General features: G+C 42.6%; 1 protein-coding gene across 1 annotated transcript in view; it reads right to left on the bottom strand.

Annotated features, from left to right (window-relative positions):
- Nucleotides 1-23,794, bottom strand: part of LOC148538904 (uromodulin-like) — a 125,973-nt gene that overhangs the window by 72,345 nt on the left and 29,834 nt on the right. Inside the window, exons 6-7 of the mRNA XM_088452090.1 lie at nt 21,334-21,483; nt 4,543-4,781 (exon numbers count right to left, since the gene is read on the bottom strand). Of these exons, the coding sequence (XP_088308216.1) occupies nt 4,543-4,781; nt 21,334-21,483 (389 nt within the window). The remainder of the gene's footprint in view (nt 1-4,542; nt 4,782-21,333; nt 21,484-23,794) is intronic.

The following is a 23,794-nucleotide window of genomic DNA, read 5'->3' as shown; positions in this document are numbered from 1 at the left end:
TGTTCATGTGGTGTAATTCCAGATCTAAACTTGGATTCTTTTTTGGGGGTCCGTATTTATCTCTAAGGATTTTTTTAATTTTTATTGAAATGATCTTATCTTCTCTATTTAATTTGTGCAGGGTTAGTTTCAGTAATGTGTGGAATTCTTTTTCTTTTTCGTGTGGTGCTAAGAGTGTATTAAATTGTTCTATCGCCTCGTTGAGACTTGCTAAACGCTCTGTGTGTGTCTTAATGAGTAGTTGCTTTAATCTCAGTGAGCACTCTTTTGTTATAGTGTTCCATGTGTCTGTGAATTTGATGTTATTGATGTAGCTAGAAGGTGTTTTATTTATTTTTAGGCCTTTTGGTATCAAAAGGTCATGTTGGTACCATTCAAGGGTTTGTATATCCCACCACAGTTTATTTTTTTTGTGCTACAGTTTTTTCTAGTTTGGTAAATTTTGAAAATAAATCATTGGTATTGTTCATGTGTTGGTCTTTGTTGTTAAGCTGTGAGAAAAGGGTGGTTGCTTTATGCTCCCTATTTTCTTTGTTGGTCAAAGGACCCATCTACAGTAGTATAAGATAACTCTTGCAGCAATGGATGAAATAGATACTTATAACAAATATAAAGATTCAGGGTAAAATTGCGCACTGAGCTGTAGCCTAATGTGTGGGGGGGGGCTGTGCTAGCAAGGAGGGGTGTCTGACTTCCTGATATAGACAATGAAACAATGGTAGTAGCACGCTCCGTAAACCCCTTGGTGTGGTGGGTGAAAATAGAATGGAATAAATCAATAATATAAATTGAAGAGACTGGTGTAATGTGTATGCAAAGTAGGTTTACTTGAGACTTGAAGTATAAGGTATGAGCAATAAAATATACCTTGAAATGTAATCTCAATAGGAGTAAACCGTACTCTATTAATTATGAACAATCAAAAAACAATCTTACAGTCAGCACATTTTCTCCAATTGCTCCCACAAATATACCCACAAACAGCTATTGGGGGCTGTAAGCTGATCCTCTCCCCTTACACAGTGATGTCCACCTCCTGCGGATGTTTCTCAACATATCTCTATTGCATCTGCAGGTTTCATCAATGCTGGAGCCTGTCCCCTTACTCAGGCCATTAACTTAGGAACTGCTCCCCCTTTACCCTCACCAGATGTAGGGGAGCCAACAGGTGTCTGCATGTCCAGTCAGTCTCCTCACCACTAACTGTCACTCAGCTTGCCTCAGTGCTATTTATAGCTCCTCATGGCTTGCAATGGGAACCTTTACATCACCCCACTGCTAACTGCATGATGGATGCTCCTAGATTAACCCCCTCACTACTGCTTAAATCTGGCACATGGGGCTTCAAGGTAGATCTAGCAAGCTGGTTGATGCTTTTAGTTCTGTGTAGTGGGCCCTCTCAGACCCTACAGGCCACAATTTCTAATAATAAATATTTAAATTCAGCCATAGTTAATTTTATGCACAGATAAATACATGGGATATAAGTAATCACCACTCTAAAAGGGGGCGACACCAACAACTGCTGTGCAGTATAATAAGTTCCAGTTTTATAACAGCATCCTCATGCCTGAATGTCTACTTGAATGTCTCTGTCACCTAACACCAATATTTGTGCTGTGTACACTTTGTATCTCATGTAGGTCTCTGTGTAGTGTGTGCACCACATCAATCTCCTTCTGTGTACCTCAAATCAAGTGTTATAAAAATAAAAGTTATAATTATTATTACTAGCCATATAGTATTTTATGTCCTGACAATGTTTATTTGCTCACAAAATGTCCCTGGCCCAGTGTAGCTCATCACACTAATCTAAATGGAGCCCAAAAGCTCTGTGTATACCTCCCAGTGAATCTGATGGCCTAGTGAGGGTCAAGCAATCTTCTCTCACAACCAATTAAAATAAACAAGGTATTACAATGGGATGCAGTCAGGAAGCTGACGGTCGAATTGCAGACAACTGGCTTCCCGACTGTCTAATCCCGGTAAGGTACAAATGACAGGCGTTGAAATCCTGACACCTGTCATTAGACCTATGCCGGGAGCCCGACACCTGGCTTACCGATCGAAGGTAAGCCTGGCACCAGGCACGGACCACCACGGGAGGGGGAGGGTTCGGTTAGGGGCTCCCGGGGGGTTAGGGTTAGGTGCTCCCTGGAAGGTTAGGGTTAGGCTAGGGGAAGGGGGGTTAGGGTTAGGCACCCCCGGGTGGAGGCTAGGGTTAGGCACCCCCTCGGGATACTTAGGGTTAGGCTGTGGGGAAGGGGGGTTAGGTTTAGGCACTTAGAGGGGGGTTAGGGTTAGGCACTTGGGGGTAGGTTAGGATTAGGCACCCCTAAAGGAGGGTTAGTGTGTAAAAAAAGATTAGTTAATACTTAGCTTTTGTAGCTTCGGGATATTCACCCCTGCCGGGCTTCCACTGTCGGGATTTGAACCACCGACCATGCGGCCGGCGGTAAATCATACTGATTCCATTGCAACTAGGGTTATAATTACTCACCTAGAGCTTCACATATGGAAACTACAGGGGAGCACATCATTTACTTTCTTAATTTATATTTTTTTGCATCAGAAAAACTCTAGACCACTAAATCCAAAACATATATAAAGAAGATACACTAAAGCAAAAAAGCAATGGCCATTTTATTAAGACCAATGATCATTAAAACAAAGGTTTTTACAGTTTGGAACAGTGCCTTCAAATGTTATTTAGCCCTTACGGAGTCAGAATTGGAGACAATTTTGGTGGAGTCAGAGTTGATAGAAATGTACCAACTTCTGCGAAAAATATTATGCACCTTTGAGCAAATGAGCCTGATCATTATCTTACAAAAAACAGCAGGACGAGAAAGCCAATAAAGTGTTGCTGAAATTTAAAATAAAACCAAAGAAAGAAAGAAAAAACAGCACAGCAGTGGTTGTTCTAATAAGAGGAACATATTTATAGCAAAACATTTGGTTATTAAATTAATTAAATAGTTTGTAAGCAAAGGACATCTGTTTTATCAAATTCTGTTAGTTTTAATTATATATATTCTTTAGCTTTAATGTATAGTTTAGCCTATGTTTTTGGGAAAAAAAGCATTAGGCAAAGTTTATTGCATATTTATTTCAGTTATCTTGTTCAGAATTTTTATTCAAATATATATATTTTATGTTCAGTCCATCTAAGTAGCCTGATGATTTATGTGGTGGTGATAACTATGCCTTGTGCTACCATTTCAGGCAGCTTTGAAATTACGTACTTGCAATAATGTAAATGGAACAGGAGGTGTATGATACCCCATGTTGCATTTGCAATCCCAGCAGTGCGATGGTAGTCGCAGGCTGGGATCACCATTGTGACCATTGGTGGTCGATGGTCATGATGGTGGATGCCAGCCAGCTGAGTAACCCTTATTTTACTCAGGCTGGCCGGCTTGCAAGCCCAGGACACTATGTTCATTGACGCAAATCCTGGGCTTGCCACTCCCAGAAAACAGGACAGACATGCCCCCATTTCCAGGAACGACAACTGCCCCCACCCTCACACCACGCCTTAAATGCCTCTGCCTGTCAATCAGGCAGATGCACATAAAGGACTTTGAGGGATTATGCAGGACCCATTCGGCACACTGCTGAATCAGTTGGACAGTATTAAAACAGAGAAGTCGGAGATGAAGGTTGGTGAATCAACACCCAGGCATTTTGGAAATGGTGTGAGCAAACACAGGCCGGGTACAGTATGAAGATGTGACTCTGGCAAAACTGCAGTAACACTCATATATGCCTGCTATTGGTGTATATGTTGCCCATCGTAGCTAGACACAGCACAATATGTATACGGATCTGCATATGGGCTGAAATAAGCTATTTTTGCATATACTTTTTTAAGCATTTTACTCCCATTTTACTACCTAATCTACTGTACATAGGACCTCATTCAGAGCCGCTCGTAAGCGGCAGTACGCTCGTTCCGAGCGATGTTCGCACATCTGCGCATGCATACGGTTTATAATATGCATGCGCGAACCAGTCAGTGCGGCCAAAAATCATTTGTTCACTATATAGCGAGTGCCTGCTATTTTGAGTGACAGGAGGAGGCGTATGTGGGTGGTGACAGGGGAAGGTGCTTGAAAATGGGGAGTGGAGATCAGAACGCAGGCGTGCTTAAAGGTCAAAGCGGGCATTTTATGGGTGTGCATAATTAATACAGCAGCCTCATTGACCATGTCACTGGGTTGTTTTATAGCCAGAACTGCTTGCAAAATTGTGGTAGGAAAAAGCAACCACAAGAATAGCGAGCAGTTCATATGCTGTTCGATGTATTCGATTAATCTAATAAATAGCGGACATGACGTATGATGCGAGCGGCCAGGGGGCGTTTTTATCAAATGAACGAGCGCATGTTTTGTTTGCTCATTCAGACATAGAGGCGGCAACAGACCGCAAGGAGCGTACGGTTCATTTGAATAGCCACCCCCTTTTTCTGTATGAGCGAGCGCTAATTGCGAGCGGCTCTGAATGAGGGCCATAGACCTTATAAATCTGAAAATATCTTACCTTTGCTTGCTTAGAATCTAGAAGAGAAAATATGCGATTGACTGTATAAGTGTCATAATAATCCTTTGCTGAGGCATCTGTGGCTAAAACAATTAATGAACCTGATGGGCTAATTTCCAGAGCTTGAAGCAATCCAGCCATTGCATATTCAGGACAGTCACCGCCATCAAAGGTATAAAGGAGATTAATATAAGAGACAAAGTTGATGGCAGAGCAAGTGACACGGAGGGGTCCAACACCTGACAAAAACAAAAATGATAATAATTCTGATCAGTTGCAGCAGATATTATTATAATCACTATGTCAAATTAATGAGTGTTAATCTATACGTTTTAATTATATTTTATTCACTCTTCAGAGCTTTCACAAGCACATATGGTAAAAAAGGGAAAAAGAAAGTACTCTATGTAGTAGGTTCACAATTCTCTGCTATAATGAGATAAAACTTAACGTTTATTAGGAAATACAAATAAAATAACAATCAGGACAGACAAAAATGGAGGACAAACAACATATATAATTTATTACAGGGTATTTGAGAATAAACCAAAAGTATCGGAAAGTTATATAACTCTCCGATGGTTTCCTGCTAGTAATTGAGTATGAGAATAAAGTATATTCTATTAGAAAATAAGATCAACCAATGAAAAAAATATAGAAGTCTCATATAAGGGTAAAAAATGGGTCTTTACGACATTAAATATGTTATCTAATGGTTGCAAAAACATGATACATTATAACATACTCATAACATACCCATAATAAGATCTGAAAGTAGCCTGGGTGAAAAATCTAATGACAATGCAAGAAGTAGGTTTTTAGATTGATATATATCAGATATTGAAACAAACGCTGCTGCATCTAGGTATTGTGGTAGAATATGTCCACTCACCAAATACTCTCTGTATTTCCCTAAATCAATTGCTCAGAAAACATAACAAGGATTGCGGCATAATACATCATCCATATCCAGGTTAAATGAGTCATACGCACAATGGCCCTCATTCAGAGCCACTCGCAAACAGCAGTACGCTCGTTGCATTCCGATGTTGAATAACCGCGCATGCGTCGGTGTAACAGTGCGCATGTGCGTACGGCAGATTGCAAGCTTTTTTGGTCTCGTTCGTCAAATAGCGTACAGGAAGTGACATGTCAAATGTGATTGACAGAACAGGGCGTTTTTTGGTGTTGACGGGGGTGGAGATGGAAAAACGCAGGCGTGGCGAGGCGTTTTTGGGGCGTACATACATTAGCAAATGCGAGCGTAAAATGTGTTCGGACCGACTCATACGTCACTGGATGATCCTCTTTCCCTTCAAAATGCTCGCACAGCTTAGGGTCTGGATTACTCGACCACATTGGCGATGGCCTTCTCCTCCGTCCCGGGACTCCACGATGTTGTTGCGATTAATCGCGGGAGGGCTGAAAAGCAATTAGTGTTGGATTGAAAACCGGCTTGGTATGTGTTTTGAAATCAGTTTTTTGGGATAGCAAAAAACCGTACGCAGGTGGAAATCAGAGCTGCTAATGTCAGGATGACACAATCAATTTGCGTACATTTGTGAGGGTTTATTTTGCCCTCAATTTGGTGGTTAGGGCCTTTTGTAACAATAATGTCATCATGTTTTAATTTTCGCACCATTTTATTTTTGCCTCTTGAATTTGCCTCGTTATATGATTTTTTAAACGTTCCTTAAAGAGCCCATTTTTAAAAATTTTTTTTTTTTTTTTTTCCCAGTTTTTGCCTTTTGGTCCAGGATTAAATTTAACCCATTTGTACAATAATTTCACAATCCAATGTCAGATTTTTTGTTTCAATTTATTGCTCAAACAAAATGAAAAAAAATTAAAAATTTGGGATCATCTTTTTTTGCCAAAGATATGTCCCAAAATCAAACAAATTGGCCCAACATAACTGTTGACATAAACATACAAAAAAAATTTAAAAACATTTCACAAGAAAGGAGAGGGAAGTTTTGAGCAGAAAGGAATATGAGCCAAGCACAGAAGGATTGTGGGAAAAGTCACCATTGCTGTCATCGTTTTTTCACCCATTTGGATGGGGGAGGGAGGGCGCCAGACCGGGTCCGGGATGTCATCGGGCTCGCCTGTCCAGAGGCAGATGTTGTGGCCTCTGGACTAGGCACAGGGCTAGGCACATTTGGAGGATTGGCTGATGTTGTGCCAGAGGTGGAGGATCCTGATGTTCCGTCAGGAAGGGAGGTCGGCTCCACCATGTGCTGGCGAATGAGCTGCTCCAGGGCATTGGCGATGCGGATGTTGGCCCTGGTATTTTCTGCTAGGGCCTGACCAATGGTCACGTTGGCCGCAGCATTTTGCTCCAGGGCCTCAGCCACCCGTAGCAGACTGGTGTCCATCCTCTGCAGAATCTCCGTATGGAAATCCGATTTGAAATTGAGTTCTGTGAGGAGGGACACTGCCTGCGAGGGGGATTGCCCTGGACTGGCTTCTGCAGGGTCCTCAGCCGGATGTACTGGTTCCTCCCCTGCCGAGCCAGCAGAAATTTGGCGGCCAAGGCTCCCCTCTGGAACAGACTCATCCGCCTGTGTCTCTGTTAGGAAAAAAGAGAAAAGCCTCACATTAGAATCTACATATTGGCACAATAACATTTCATAGTTGATAACATCCAAAGATTTACCTGGGACAACATGAGGAGCCGCAAAGTCTGGCATGTCCATATCCATGTTGGACATGCCAAACACCTCCACAGGCTGCACACACCCCTGTGCCAGCTCTTCTAAATCGGTCAACTCCAATGACACAGGGGTGGGACCCCCACCTGTCCCCCTTGCATGCCTAGCCCTGTCCGCGAGTTTTTGCTTTAGGCGATATTTGAAGTCGCCCCATCTGTGGGAAAAAATGGAAGCCATTATCCTTTTGTTTAAAATGGTGTTTGTTTTTAGGGGGGGGAAGTGTTTACTTACCGCCGTTTGACATCCCGGGCTAGACGGACATAATCACCCACCCTATTGACAGCAACGGCTACCTCTTCCCACATTCTCCCCTTCTGGCTTAGACTCATATTCCTGTCTGCCTGTGGCAGGATGTCCACACACTTCTGTATCAAAACCTCCATCTCCTTTCTTGTGAAATGTGGCTGCCTTTTTTTTGGGGCAGCTTTGGCCGGAATACTGGGCCCGGCAGCCTCTTCCATGTCATCCTCCTCACCTATTTGTGTAAATATTCAGATTTCTCAAAATCACAACTTGCCCAATCTTATGTTTCAAATAAATCATTGATACAAAATGCATGAAAGACTTACCGCCTGACTCTTGGGCATTGTTTCCCTGGTCTGTCGCCATGTCTGAGGTCCAATCAAGAAATACCCCAGAATTTTAATGTGTTTTCGTGAAGTATTTATACATGCGTCCTTATTTTGCGGCCGCATCATTGATTGTGCGTTCCTATGATCCCTCCTTAATTTGTGCGGGAAACGAAACACTATTTATGGCTTGGTGTGTCTCGAGTCGAGGTGGCGTTTTTGGATTGTTGGAGGATACCTTGGCTGGAGTTTATTGTTTGTGTGTAAAGGAGTTGGCGGTTGGAGATTATTTTGTTTGGTAGATTTGCGTTTTTATTTTCCGTTCTCTTTTTTGGTTTTTTATTTTTTTTACACCTCGTTTCTTGATTTGGTAAGTTTTGTGAAGTCTAACTTTTGATCAATTGTTCTTTCATTGTGTTTCTTCATTTTTGTAAATGTTGGATCAATAATTTCATATATTTTAGCTTTTGATTAATTTCGGACCCAAAGACCTTTTGATTTGGACTCTTATATATTTTCTCTTGGTAAGTCCATTTTTTATCTTGTATTTGTGAACTAATTAGCGCATTTTTCACAGTTTGTATAGTGACTTGTATTTGCGAACTAATTAGCGTATTTTTACTACTTACTATTGTGACTTGTATTTGCGAACTAATTTGCGCATTTTTACTACTTACTATTGTGACTTGTATTTGCGAACTAATTAGCGCATTTTTCCTACTTACTATTGTGATTTGTATTTGCGAACTAATTTGCGCATTTTTAAATGCTTATTAATAATTTTAATTTTTTTGAGGTTGCCCTTTCGCTTTTTGGGCAAACATTTCAACCCATTTTGATGTACTGTGTGCAATGTCGTTTTGCTCTTTTGCCAAATGTGTGTTTCGCATATTTTAAGTTTGGTCTATCACAAAATTTTGAAACAAAAATGCACAGAGTGAAATTTTTCAAATAATTTTTGTGATTAATTTCAGTTTGGACGTATCATGACAATACCCCAGCATGTAAGCAGCAATGGATGGTATCATCAAGCTAAGTTGTTTTGAATTTTCTTTTGGGGTGGGTCCAAAGCCTTACATTACAATCTTGCCATTTCAGGTTGATCTAGGGTGGATTGTTCTGGCCATGCTCCCGGAAGCCGACCAACCTCAATCTCGTCCCAGGCGTAGGCATCGTAGGCATGCAAGGCCCCAGATATTTCGAACACGTGTCACCCTTTTTGGAATGCCCGATGATGAGGTTTTAAGACGCTACCGTCTTCCTCCCAAAATCATCATAGACACTCTCTCATTAATAGAGAGTGATCTGGAGTGGCAAATTGACAGTCCTACAGCAATACCACCACTTACGCAATTTATGGCGGTGTTACATTTCTGTGCCTCAGGATCGTTTCAAACAACGGTGGCAATAGTGGCAGGCATCTCACAATCCTCCTTTTCCCGGATCCTGAGGGCAGTGATGGAGGCACTTTTCAAGCACCTCCATCATTTTATTCAAATGCCTTTGGATATGGGTGCCCTTAGTGTGGCCAAGGCCAATTTTTACCAAATAGCTGGCTTCCCACACATCATAGGGGTTGTGGATGGTACTCACATACCACTTCAGCCTCCAGCATGGCTGGAGGCCATATTTTGAAACAGGAAACACTATCACTCCCTGAATGTAATGGTGGTATGTGATGCCTCCCTCCAGATCCTGTCCCTGAATGCAAAATTACCAGGAAGTGCACATGACTCCTTCGTCATCCGGCAATCAGGGATATGGCACAAATTAAACAACCTACAAGCTGGTGATGCGTGGCTTCTGGGTAAGTGTAGACCTTTAGTACATAACAATGTTAAGCTTGATACACAGTGATCCTGATGTTGTCTATTCTTTTTCACAGGAGACAGTGGATACCCTTGCATGCCCTGGCTGCTCACTCCTTACTTGGCTCCCACACCAGGTCCACAAAGTGAGTTTAATACCGCACTTACAGCCACCAGGCAAGTGGTGGAGCGCTGTATCGGCCTTTTAAAAGGCCGATTCAGATGCCTCCACCGCTCTGGTGGCGAGCTCATGTATTTGCCGGATATGGTTTCGAAAATTGTGGTCCTGTGTGGGATCTTTCACAACATCGCCATAAGGAGTGGTGTTCCAATGCAGCCAGAGGATGCCTTACCTGAGGATGGCCCCCCCGAGGTTGGTCGGAGGTCAGTATGTGGGGGGGCCATACGCGATGATGTGGTGGCCCGATATTTTAGGTAATTATTGATCAAACAACAGTGTGTATACCCAATGTGTTACGGTTTTTTAACGTTCATCTTTTTTTATATTAATTCTTGCACCATCTTCTGTTTGTTTGCATAATCTTTGGCACTCCCACGATGACTACTTCCTGCTACCCTTCAAAAACCTTTCTGTGGAAACTTCGGGAATATATTCGGACACCAATATTGCAATGCCATATTTGTGAAATCATGTGGGCATGGACCTTCGTCAACCAGTTCTTGATTTGTTGTGTGTTTGTTTAGTGTTTTTGGTATGTGGAGTTTTTCTGATTATCACTGTGTGTTTTGTTTGTGAGTGACCACTTTGTATTTTGATTTCTGTTGTGAATAAATATTTGGAGAGTGTAATTTGTTTCCTTTTAGGGCACGTTAGAAGCAAGTGTAAACAAACTCCCAAACGTTAATTTTACCTAAGGGGTAACCCAGTAATGAAGCAAGTGGAGCTAAAATGTAATATGTTTTCGGGGTACTAACCAACACAACAAGGAATCGTGTACAATCCGTTGCCTTCGTAAGATTGTCCTAAGCAGTTTGGCCACCAAATAGGAACCTGAAAAATGGTGTAAACTATCATGTTGACCACCACAAAAAAGGAAAATGACATTGGTACTGGGAGGTGTTTCTTGTGCCTGTTTGCATTCAAAATACAACACACAATCTTTAGTGAGTTTCTGGGGCAAACCTTGCTTGAAGAGTCTACTTATGTCAGTGTAAAGAATCTTGGATTTACTCCAAACGCATGAGACAGAGCTTGATTTTAAACAGATTTATTAAGAAACAATTTAAAAAAAAAAAAATTAATTAATTCCGAAGGAGGACCAACAGATGGTCATGGGCCTGCATTAGCCCGGTGACCTGCTCCCGCATACGGCCCACACAATTCTCAATCTGTTCCCGACGCCTCTGTTCCTCTGTGGGTGAGAAAAGTTTGGGGATTAATAAATCGATAATGAAGCAACATTGTAAAAAAACAAAAAACAAGCAAACACAAACTTACAAGCTTGTGGGCCAAAAATACATTACACGGATAAAACCCAGAACCCCAAAATGTCGTATGCAAAAAATACAAGGGCCCTAAAAAAAGGCACACAGGTGTGATATGTGTATGGTGACATCAGCAGGATCAGGTAAAGACAACCCCAAAAATACCCTAAGGCGAAAAAAATAAAAAAAAAATGGGGACGACACATGATTACATACAAACAGTTTGTGGTGTCCAAAATAAACTTTAAAAACATACCGTTCTCCAAAACGAGAGAGCCAGAAGCCACTCCCTGGACCACCTCGGAGGTGGCTACATTCCCCAACCCGAGGGGCAAGGTGTTTTCGCCATCCTGGGAGGGGGTATTTGGAGGAGGGACGGATGGAGGAGAGGGGGAATTGGGCTGGAGGGGAAGTAGGGCAGAAATTTCAGCCACAGGGTCTGGGGAGGAGGGGGGAATAGAGGAATTGGGGGTTGGAGAGAGGGGCCGGGACCGGCGTCTTGTGTGGCGATGCCGCCGTAGTGTTTGCTGTGCCCCTAAAAAATGACCAAAAAATTGTTGTTAGTTTCAACAGGAAACCAAAAAAAAAAAAAAAAATATTGGACAGTCATGAAAACATGCACATGCAGTTAGGGCCCTCAAGATAAACTTGAAAACCACAGTCCAGAGCACTTACTTTCCGCAATCTGCATGCGAAAGCATGCCAGCAAGCGGGGCGTCCGCCGGTGCAGGTCCGACCACCTGTGCTCCAGCTGGCAAATATGTCGGCGTGAGCCGAAGGAGCGCAGGCGTCGACGTACCTCCGCATATGCGGAACGCTTGCACCTGTTGGAGATGGGTGGAGGCTGACTGGTGATCCTCCTGTCCATCACCTCTGTCAGCACCAGCAGTTCGCGCCTGGTGAATGCGGCGGATCTCTTGATGGCAATGGTGTTTTTTTTACAAAATATTTTTAATAAAGCACCACAAAAAAATTTGATTGGCTAATGTATTTGGGAAATTAACAGGACAAATTCTATTGGTTAGTGTATGAGTCATGTGTTCGACAGGGCCACAAATCTCTTGAGAGTTACGATTGGCTTGATGCAGTGACATGCGTAAGCAAATTTAAATAAAGAAATGAACCACAGAAAAATTGTGGGGAGACAAACAAATAGAACAATTGTTTAATTGGGGCTAACATGTCTTTGGAACAATAAAAGCGAAGGTTTCAGCCGTACGTATTCTGCGAGCAAATACAAACACGGACAAGATTAAAGTTTATTGCATTGTGTTGAAAAAAAATAAAAAAATAAGCTAATTGATACATTGATTGGCATGATACGATTGAGGGAGGTAGGCCGAAAAAACGAGCAGGTAATCGGAATCTGACAGTCCCACTTCCGGTTTGTACTTGTGCGTGCGTTCCCTTCAAGCCATTTTGGGGATGTATGCTCGCTATTTGGCACGCTCGTTAGTCAGAGGAGGGGTCGCCTGAGTTTGGGGCGGATTTTTAGCTGCGTAGGAAAAAATGAGCGAGTGCTTGAATTTAAATATTTTTTTACGTACGGCGAACGTGCGTACGCCCACTTGCGAGTGGGTCTGAATGAGGGCCAATGATTGATTATATAGACCACAACACATAAATATTCAAGTGTTGTAGATAAATAATAAGGATATAGTGGTGGTTTAAGGAAAAAAGGGAAACATACAATAAATCAGGTATTATACTAGAGATAGCAAAGTAACCGCTCACTTCTTAGTAAGGGGTAGGTTGCTGCTATACTCCATATATATAATGTAGTGAATGGAGCATGAGCGGACCTATCACATTACCATGAGGGTATGAAATATAGTCAGGTAAGTATCCAAAATAGCTCCCCTGTCTAATCCATGGAAAGAGAAACGCAGGCTGCCCAGTGGAGCAGTGAGAGAATATGAAATACCCGAAAAACAGATTGGAGTGTCCAGTGGAAAAAGCTAGGTGGTATAATAACCCTGGTATCAAAACATAATGAGAGAGATTTCCCAATCATAGGTTCCCCAGCACCACTAACACTCCACTTGAACCCAAAGAATAGAGAGAAAAGAAGGAAACATTACCCGGTCAGCAAATGACACAACTCACCCCTCTGATATGAGATCACAGTGCAGGGGGAACATTGAATGAGACGGTGCTGCCCGGGTGTCCCTCATAAAAAGTAAATACCTGATGCCAATAGTGGCTGTGGCTGTGAAGCAGCAGTGTTGTCCCGACAGCGGTAGTCTCCACGTGCACTCCGGAGACTACCCGGAAGTAAGACGCGCGTTTCACCTGACACGGCTTCGTTTGTTGGCTCCATGACATCACGGAGGCGGGCCATCTATAAAGGTGATGGCAGCCAATCAAATGCCCATTACTGTATCTAGTGAAACCAATACTATGGTGGGCGGGTTAAATGAATGGTCGGTCTCTGATAATATAACAAGGGAGTGGAATGTCAGTGCGGGCTGTTAAATGCACATTCATTGAAACACTCCTAATTGAAAATAAATAGATGCAAGCTAGGTGAATGGCAGATTAAAAAAGTATTATATAGAGATCTCCACTACCATGAATAACGAAAAGTTTCCAAACCTTGACAGAAGTTGTCCACTTCACTACAAGTCATGGTTTCTTGTTAATAATTATTTTTCTGCAGAGAAAGATTAAAAGAGCCTTGCTGGCAGTTGTAGTTCAACAGGTATAACATTTACAGTATATACAAGTACTCATAATCCTGTCTGATTTATTTTCTTCTTTAAAAATCTACTAAAACTTTCAAGGTCCAATTTGCAACTTTGACAGATATTACTGATTACTTATTCCAAACAATCGGATCCTATATGACTTCATTAGTGCAGTTAGTCAATGGCCGCCACCATACATACTGTATGTAACATTGTCTCCAATGTCAGTGTATTCACACACATGCAATGGTTTTGGACAAAATGGTTTGAATTGGTGACATTACCAGTCTGTGTGTGGCCTACTTTACATACATACTTGTGAATGTTAACTGTAGCTCTTTTACAGATACAAAATAGGAATTTAGGTTTCAGATTGTAGGTTTCGCAATTACAAGATATAGGCCCATATTCAATTAGAAGTAAAAAGTCTGTTGCCAGACTTTTCGCCGTCACCGCTGGTTTCAGGTGCAAAAAAGTATCGTGCGTGTCCCCGCTTATCCCCGCATTCAATTCCAAATGCGCGAAAACGGGACCCGGCGAAACCCAAACAGGCGAAAAGTCCTGTCGTCTTTGGGGAAATCAGCCTGCCACCCCCCAAAAGATGCTCAGACATGGGGGTTCACTATGGGTAACCCCAATTAGCCCTGCTGAAGGTATTTGGGGTCTTTGAATGGTCTCAATAGGTGCTATTTAGTGTATTTGGAACAGGGGTGAAGAATAGCATTTAGCATTTTTTGGGGGGGAAAGTAAGTAGTTTCATCAAATTTAGGGTACATGAAAATGGGTGCAAGCATATTTTAAAGTTGCTAAAGTCAAGCATTAAGAAGCGCCAAAAATGTACCTTCAGCAAGCACCTGCAATGTAAAAACAACCTCCCCCATACTTCCAGACCCCACCAAAGGCTATTTCCCTATTTTTTGAATTTGTACCCCCACTTTGATTTTTTTCACCCATTTTTTCAAAGTGCTTCTTTGGGGTGTCTTTTGTATTTTTTTTTTATTTTTTGATGCAATTAGCGCCAAGGCGGGTGAAAACAGGGTTTAGGAGGTTGCCGCAAGTTTGCACCCCAAAACCCCAATTCTGCACTTTTTTCCGCCAGGTTTTCATATGTGAAACTTTTCCACTGGTTACAATGTGCAAACTTTTCACCCCGGCAAAAAGTCGGACAAATTGAATATGGGGATAAGTTGAAACCGGTGAAAATGACGTCATCGCCGAAAAAGTATCACGGAAACTGACTTTTCGCTTTTAATTGACTTCGGACCATAGTAACGAAGTACTCAGGTAAAGACATAATATAATCAATAAAACTTATGAAATTCCTATGATAGACCTGATGAATTGCTCTGATCATTTTGGGTTGATATTAATATAATAGAATACTGGTATAAAAGTGAGGAAAATACAGATATAATGTACTTTAATTTAAAACACGTGTATATGCTATGACTTTTGTTTTTCTGTATGCAATTGTTAGGAACAAATATAAATATTGCACATTTGTCATTCATATGTGCGAACATGTCACATTTAGAGGGCAATTAGATGCATTTTAGGCATTTTTTGATGTATTGTGACATTCATTTCACTTCCTTCTAACCCTGCATCACATCCTTTAATGTCCACAGGAAGTACTGTTTTGTAGCAATACTGTACAGTACCCTTTTGTTTCATTATTGTGCAAGACAGGGCCACCAAGATCTACAGTGGGCCTAGGAGATAAAGAGTTGGGTGTGGCCAAAATTGTGAGGCATGGTCACACCCCGCTAAAAATCAAAAGTAAAAATACTATGCGCACCAATGTGGGCTCTGGACAGTGGCTTGCCCTCCTGAACAGGTAGCCCAAGCCCCGACTGGGACCTTCGAACAAGCCCTGACCAGGGCACTTAGTACACACCCCCATCTCAGTGTCCTCGATTCAGATAGGAAAAACGTCCTTGCTTTATAGCCACGATGCCACTGTCCACATGTGTTTGCCAAGAATTGATGGGAGTATGGGCCTTATGAGTTACAAGCTCAGACCCAACACTCCACTCACTCTCTCCATCATCAGAAGCACCATGAGGGGGGTATAGCATGAGCAACAGGTAACAGACCTATCTGCAGCTGTGTCCCATTCTAAGTAGAGAACAATTATGTAAACATATCTTTACTTGGCCTATGTCTATACTCCCTTTACGTTTACCTTTCCAGATGTAAAGAAGTGCAAGAGATAAACAAATAATGCTTTGGTTTCAAGTATTAACATTTTTTATGCATGTGCACACCAAAAAAGCATATTTAACACTTAAAAACAGTCTTTGCATTTTTTTTTAAATACCACTTTAATGCAAGATTTTGTGATAACAAGTATTACATATGTTTTGCAATCATGTGTGTATTGTAAATAAAAAACAGGTTTTCATTGAGCATGAACAAAAAATATCTTTTTTTTTCATTTCCCTTTGCATATGAATGAGAGATAAGAAGAAAGAAGAAATTATTATAAAGTGGTGGACTTAGGCTTTCAGGGAGTGCTTTCTTTAATCAAGTTGTTTTTACCAATAGTTTACAGTATGTGTCTGTTTATTTACTTGTTAGCACAAAATGACTCTAAGGAGAAGCAGTATGACAACATCACACACCCCCAAGTATCTACCTAGGGGTGTCAGGAACAGCCCAAACACTTATCAGCATAATGCTCTTTGTCCTTGGATGAGTCCTCCTTAAAGGCTTCAGCCCCATGGAGATAAGGGTGGTGCTGGTACCTGAGGCTACAGCTGTCTCCCTTATTGTGTAATCACCTTACCTATGTAGTGCAGGAGTTTTTTAGTATGGAAAACTGGTCCTGACGGGTTAACTTAAGACTGTTTGGCTTGTCTGAGTCTGTGAAAGGTCTGCATTTATTGTGTCTAAATTTGTTCATAACACCTAACTAGCCCTAGTGGAAATAGAGTATAGACTTAGTGATCGAACGAATTGTCGGCCCAAACAGCTCAAACTCTGGGGCCCGACCACGCATGACATTGTTCCGCTGCCATAGTTAATTACATAAAATGACTTTTAGGACTGCCTCCCTTAAATACTGCTCTCTTTCTTTGAAGGGAAGTCAACTTTTATTCTTTTATTCTCAGTGGAAATGACCAGAGTGGGTATAGGTTTCTCCCCTTTTTGTACACGCTTATTTAATTTAAGTGTACGCAAATGTATCCCACCAAGCTTTGCCTTGATGATGGTTCATCTTGCAAAAATGTTCTTTTCCATATTATGCTGAGGCCTTCCTACTGTCATGATCCGGCCCTTGAAAACCACTTTCTTACCTCTCCGGTGTCTGCTCAGGTTAGCGCTGAGGTACGCTCATGCTGTGAATCACTCCTGTATATCACAGAGGTCTGCTCACGCTACACTTTGCTCTTGGCTAGTGCTCAGGTCTGTATGTGCTGCTCCTGCCCCATCCGCTCTTTGTCCTGTCACTGAGCATGGAGATTGCACTCCACAGCCCCTTGCTCACAATGTGTCTTCCCAGCATGATGGCACACAAGCTGGGAAGAGTTCCCTCCTAAACCACAGTATGGGCACAGCCATGTTGGACTCTGGCACCTGACACTCTTCCTCCACTCAGAACATTGCTCTCAGACCAGCTGATCGCAGCATCCAATCCCTGAGGATCCTCCCCTATAAATTCCATTTCCTAACTGGTCTTTGTTGCCAGTACAATGTCACTTCTTGCTAAAGTTACAGCTCTGTGCTGAGCTCCCAGGTACTTTGGACCTCATTCGGGGCTTCATTCAGAGGCGGCCGTACGGTCTACGACCGCACGCCCGCCTCGATGTTTGTCCAGTGCGCATGCGCACGAGGGAGCCGGCTCCTTCGTGCGCATGCGTGATACCCACTACGACCGACAGCGCTGGTCGTAGCAGTTCTCTTTCCAAAGGGGGTGAGCTGTCGATGTTGATTGACAGCTTGCCCCATTTGGAAGGCGGGCCGGGGGGGTGGCAGCCCAAACTGAGGTGTTCCCATGGGAACGCCTGCCATTTGGGAGAGGCCCCACTGACATCACTAGTGATGTCAGTGGAGAGCTTCTGGCTCTGACAAGAGAGACCCTACCCTAGGGTCTCGTCGTAAGCCCCAATGGTCGCGATGGTCTATGACCATCGCTACCATCACCCTAGCGGTCGTTAGAGCTGTTGGTGTAAACCCACAGCCTAATGACCGAAACAGAGGCGGGCGGTCAGGATGCAAGCGGCCGCCCAGTTTCTGAGCGACCGCTTGCATCCTCCGACCGCCTCTGAATGAGGGCCTCAGTGTCAGTTGTAAGTGGCCGCTCGGTAGTACACATCCGATGTTTTCAAACCACGCATGCATACGGTTAGTTGTGCTCATGTGCTTACGAAACCTTGCAATCCAAAATGCTGTCAATCGTACTGCTTACAAGCAGGAAGTGGCTTCCGAGAGTCGATTGACTCGAAAGGCCATTTGTGGGTGTCGACGGGGGTGGTGGTCTAAAAACGCAGGTGTTCCTCACCGTTTTCAGGGCGTTTTAGGGGCGTACATAAATTTCCTGCTACGACCGACATAGATGGCCGGAAGTAGTAAAACTTCACTCTGAGAGCAGGTTAGAGGCCTGGCTGATCATACAGCTTGAGGTTGGGTATGTGCTCTCTCAAGCACCAGAGTACAATCGATAATATCGAATGTGACTGATGTTATGTTTGATGTTTCTATTTTGTGCCACACAATGCAAGTAGCTAATAATCATTTGTTGTTGCTAATAACACTGCTATTTGGCTTGTAATTGATTCAGTTGAGTTTGCATTAGAGAATAATAAGAATAAATATATTTCATGCGGATGGCTTATTCTATGCATTGTTTTGTTAATTTTTTATGTAATTTGCACACAACACAAGTGGCCGCAACCATCAGAAAAAAATTAACATACAGCAACAGACAACGACTGACAACGATCGGCTCGATTGCTAGCTGCTATCACTCGTTAGCTAGAGGAGGTGCTTTGTTCATGTATGGGCGTCACTTTAGTTGCGATCGCCCAGCCGTGTGATTTTTTTTTTTTGATTCTCGATTGTTAGGCGTACGACCGAGTGGCCGCTTACGACCGACTCTGAATGAGGTCCTTTCTTTCTGTTTGGTCCCAGTCCATTATATCCAGTTCATATATCTGGTAAACAAGTCTCCTAGACCATCTTGCTCACCAGTCTGGTTTTACCACTGAGAATTGTTCTTACAGCCACCATTGGTTCAAATCTCTTTTTTCTGTGTTCAGTGTAAACCCCGCCCTTTACAAGCACCTGTGTTATGCAATCAAGCTGATTGAGCAACTACTATATTTTTTTGGCAGTTTGGAAAGGCATGGATGGAGTCAGCATTAGGAGGCCATGGCCTTATAGTGCCATGTGGAGGGCTTTTGGGGTACCTCCAAGGTAAGTTAGCTCTCAGCTTATATATGTACTGTTATCATGCAGTACACCAATTGTAATTATATGACCCAGAGTGGGTGCTACCATTATGTAGCAATAATTATTTCGGGGTGAGCGTTTGGGAGTGGGGCTCCCGGGGGGGTTCTGACTGGGCCTTTCTCATGGCATCACCACTTAATTCACATAGAATACTTTTTATCACTTCTCTATTTGTTTGTATATTATTTATGTCATTTTAATTCTTTCTTATTTCGTTAACACTTATTGATTTATCCTTACACATCTTTTCTTTACACTTCACTATCACCTTTTTCCCTTTTTCGTGTGATGCCCTGGGGATGGCCCTTGGCTGGAATTTTTTTGGGGTGCCTTGCTTCTCGGACGTGAACCCCTTAATGTTAGGGACGCCAGAATAGCGGAGCCTTGACGATTGGCCTGGCACTTATTCATATATTTGCAAATGTATGTAACTAATACCTCTAAATCTCTATTATCATGTAGGATTTAAGTATTGTTTTTGCTGCAGTGTGCTGGGAGGCAAATCTCTTTTTTTCTGTGTTCAGTGTAAACCCCGCCCTTTACAAGCACCTGTGTTATGCAATTAAGCTGATTGAGCAACTACCATATTATTTTTTGCAATTAAGTTCATCAATTCATTAACATCAGTCCCAACCGATCTACTTCATCAATTCATCAACATTGAAGTCATATCAATAAAGTTATTACATTTTTCAACATCGGTCCCAACTGATCAAGTTCATCAATTCATCAACATCGAACTTCTATCAATTACATACTTCAATTCATCAACATCGATCCCAGCCAATCAAGTTCATCAATTCATTAATACCAGACTCACATCAATTTAGTTCTTAAATTCATCAACATTGATCTCAAATCAATCCATCTCTCAATCCAGCATCATCGGTCCAAATTTGATTCTGCTCATTCATTATTATATATCTAGTTCCATTCTAACCTGCTGTTTAATAAATAAATTATATTCCTGTCATTGACATCAGGCCCATCATCCACTGCCATATCTCTACCTCCTCACATCAATACATGAGGAAATCCTGGCTCAAGCCACCTTAGTTCTTTCATGTCTCTCAATTCTCCTCTTCAGCCTCCCACACCTGTTCCAACACAAACCAACCCTCAGGCGTGTCACCTATAAGACAAATCTGAAGCTGTCGGTGCTGAATCCGTAGCAATCCTCCCTACCTGAGCTTTATGATACCACACCGAGTTTTCTTAGCTTCACTTTCCTTTCAGTGCTACCAGAACTTTTGTTACTACATATTATCTGCATCTCACCTTTATTTCCATTCTTCCTATTGCTGACAAATGCTTTAACCCTCTGTACTTGAAATAAACTCTCTCTCCAACTTATTTCTTCCAGACAAACTCTCAAATGATGAAATTGCTCTTCCCTGCAGCACACCATCACCTGGTTATTTCCTACAATACACATACCTACTAGATGTGTAATTAACAAGATTATCATGATTTCTCCGGCCGCTCGCAAAGCTGTAGGTGACCACCCACAGCTTGTGCGAGCGGGCTGGAGACCATCGTGATAATCGCGACCATCGGCCTTGTGACAAGTACCTGGGGTAGGGTCTAGCTGCCACAAGGCTGAGTGGACTGCCTGCTCTAATAGAGCAGGAAGTCCACTACAGACATCAATAGTAATGTCAGTTGGACCGCCCAACAAACGCCAGGCATTCCTAAGGGAACGCCTGCGTTTGTGCAGCCAAACAAAACGGGGCGAGCTGTCAATCAACATCGACAGCCGCCCCGTCTTGTTGCGAGCCCCATAGCAACTGAACTTCAGTCGCTCAGTGGGGCTCGTGCACGCGCACGCCGGACCTGGTGCATGCTCAGTGCACAAATATCGGGCCGCTTGCGAGCGGCCCTGAATCAGCTCCCATGTGCAATCATGCAGGATCTGTTCTGCGCTTGGACAGACCCCCAACAATCGGAGATGTATGTAGACAATTGGGTTTGCATACATCTCTGAATCAAGTCTATTATTTGTATGTTATGATCCACCTTACTTTCTTCAGTCAGCTCCACTATAGTAACCATTCATCCCTTTAAATGAAATATGCACATATATAGTAATTGATTTAGTTTAAAAATTCCATACTTGGGTCGTTAAATTCCATCAAAGTATACTGTCGGTTTCCATTGTCAGATGATGCAAAAACACTGTTGAATAGGATCCTGGTCATCTCTTTTAGTGGTGATAGATTCATAGAGCCAGTTGTGTCCACAACATAGGTCAATGATGGAAGTTCTAGGGACATAGGAGAGATTAAGAGTTATTTGAATTGTTTCTCTGGAGTGAACTCATTTCTGGAGACAACATTTTCAAACAATGCAAATTACATTTAACTGGGGGCAATGACAAATATCAGCAAAATAACATTTAACAAAGAATAACAATAAAGTATTGTAACTAATATGGATCAGTGCTTTTCATTGCAAACATGTTAAATTAATTTAGCTCATAAAAATAATATAAACTAATTCTGCCTGTTTTTACACTACTTATGGGTAAGAAATTATTTTAATTATATACACAAAATACCACGTATATAGTAATAGTTATTAAGTTTTTTCAAAATGTAAGGTTCATGGGACGCATTCACTATGTTGACATTTAAAATGCCAGGCCCAGACCCAGAAGACACTGTTGCATTGTCAAAGCCGCAACCAGCTATGTGATCGCCGCATCGCCAGGGCACACAGTTTTGTAATTATTGTATTTATGTGGACATTTCATCAGTGTTGACATGATGAATGTCCACGTGGTCCATTTCAGCATTATGACCATTTTGTCATTCTCATGTGAAATTAATGAATGTCGACATGAATGGATGACATGGAACAAAACAGCATATGTGGTGAGGGCCAAGAATATAATTTACTACTGTATCCTTGGCTACACATTTGTCTTCCATCTGACTACTAGGAACCTATTTGTACTTATTTTATATATGCATTGGTGCCTGGGACAATTTATTCATACATGCTAAGATGTCCTTTATCTAATTGCAAAGTCCATACAAGTGAGACTGTGTAAACAAAGACTCCTGCTGCCTACCTCAACTTTTGTCTGGATCATGTAACAGTGATCCCTTGACTTCATCTGAGCCTAGTGTCCCTCAACTCCCTCCATGCATACCAAAGAAATATCTTCCCATCATGTGGCTTATATCTCAGACTGGCATAGTATTGTGGCCCATTCCTCCTGAACGGGGGCACTGCTCCACTTAGCAACAATAGAAACCATATTCTCCCTTTTCTGTTTCCATTTTCAACCAAACTGTTGGCTTCAGGAAGGAGGTTCTTCACTACAAAAATATATTGCGACCTTCCTTGACTCGGCAACCTGTGCTTGAAACTAACCTGTCAGCTCTCTGCTGCTAATCAAGCAACTGCTCCTTCCACTTATTCCATGTATTTGATATGTATTTTGTATATAACAAACTTTGTATCATATTTCTATGTACAGGGTGTCCATGTGTGTGGAAACACCGTTATAAAAAGGAAATAATAATCCAGTGTCTATGCATATGATATTGGTGTGGGGAAAAACTTTTTAGGGTATGCCACCAGTATGGCGGCCAACTTGAAGTTGGCCATTTCGGATGCAACCTTAAGTTTTAAATTGGGATGGCAGTCATGTGACATATCAAACTGACACAGAATTTCATAAAAAAAACAATGTTCTTTGCTTTAACGTATCTTTATTCATTCTCGAGTTTTAACTGAGTTTTCTTTAGCATGTAGTGGCTCTACAGTGGGCGCGCCGATTTTTTGAAGCCATTTTTCCTGTCTGACAGCAGCCTGGCCGGCCCTGTCCCTATGGCTGTCAATTCCTGCTGCCCACCCTACTTCAATTTTGGACATGCCCACGGTGCCGCGGCCACCCTATACTGAACCACAAGTCATTCCCAGATTGGGCGTGATGTCACATGCCATCCCTGCCTGTGCAGTCTCTTACTTCGGTTGGCAGTGGTAGTGGACAGAGTGGCTGGGCTCTCTAGCACTGGCATCGCAGCGTGGCAGTAACTGGTTGCTAGTGGGTGGGTTGCAGCAGTCCGTGGCCACCATCCATGGGACCAGGGTGAGCATGCAGACTCTGGAGCACTGGGTGGACACCGGTGTCATGATGCCAGACAGAGGAGATGTCAACTAATGAGCTGAGGAGACAGACCGCCAGCCCAGTGATCGTGACTCAGAGACTCGGTAAGTGACTGTGCAGCGTCACACTCAAAGTCTGCCAGTGCCCTGAGTAAAACAATGAAGTTTGTGGAGGTGGTAGATCATGGTAGAGGAGCTAGTCAGCATGCACACAGACAGTTGACAGTGAGTGACAGCAGGTGCTGAGAAATGGGGGTGGGGGATGAACAGTGGCAGAGCCAGAGCAGAGGCTGTACTAAGCAAGGAGGGGAGTATTATGAGTTGCAGGTGCTGAGTCTGAGGTGGGGAGGGGGGCTAGCTAAGTAGCTGTGCCTGTGACAGAGATATTGGCTTAAGTGTGTGTAAATTTTCTGAGCTGTTGGTGGGGACTTAAAAGTGACTGTGGGGGGAGGGGGAGT

This window comes from Taudactylus pleione, unplaced genomic scaffold (genome assembly GCF_031769625.1).
Source record: "Taudactylus pleione unplaced genomic scaffold, aTauple2 ptg000032l, whole genome shotgun sequence".
Classification (NCBI taxonomy): Eukaryota; Metazoa; Chordata; class Amphibia; order Anura; family Myobatrachidae; genus Taudactylus; species Taudactylus pleione.
Note: the sequence above shows the minus strand (reverse complement) of the source record. Positions and strands in the feature narration are given on the sequence as shown.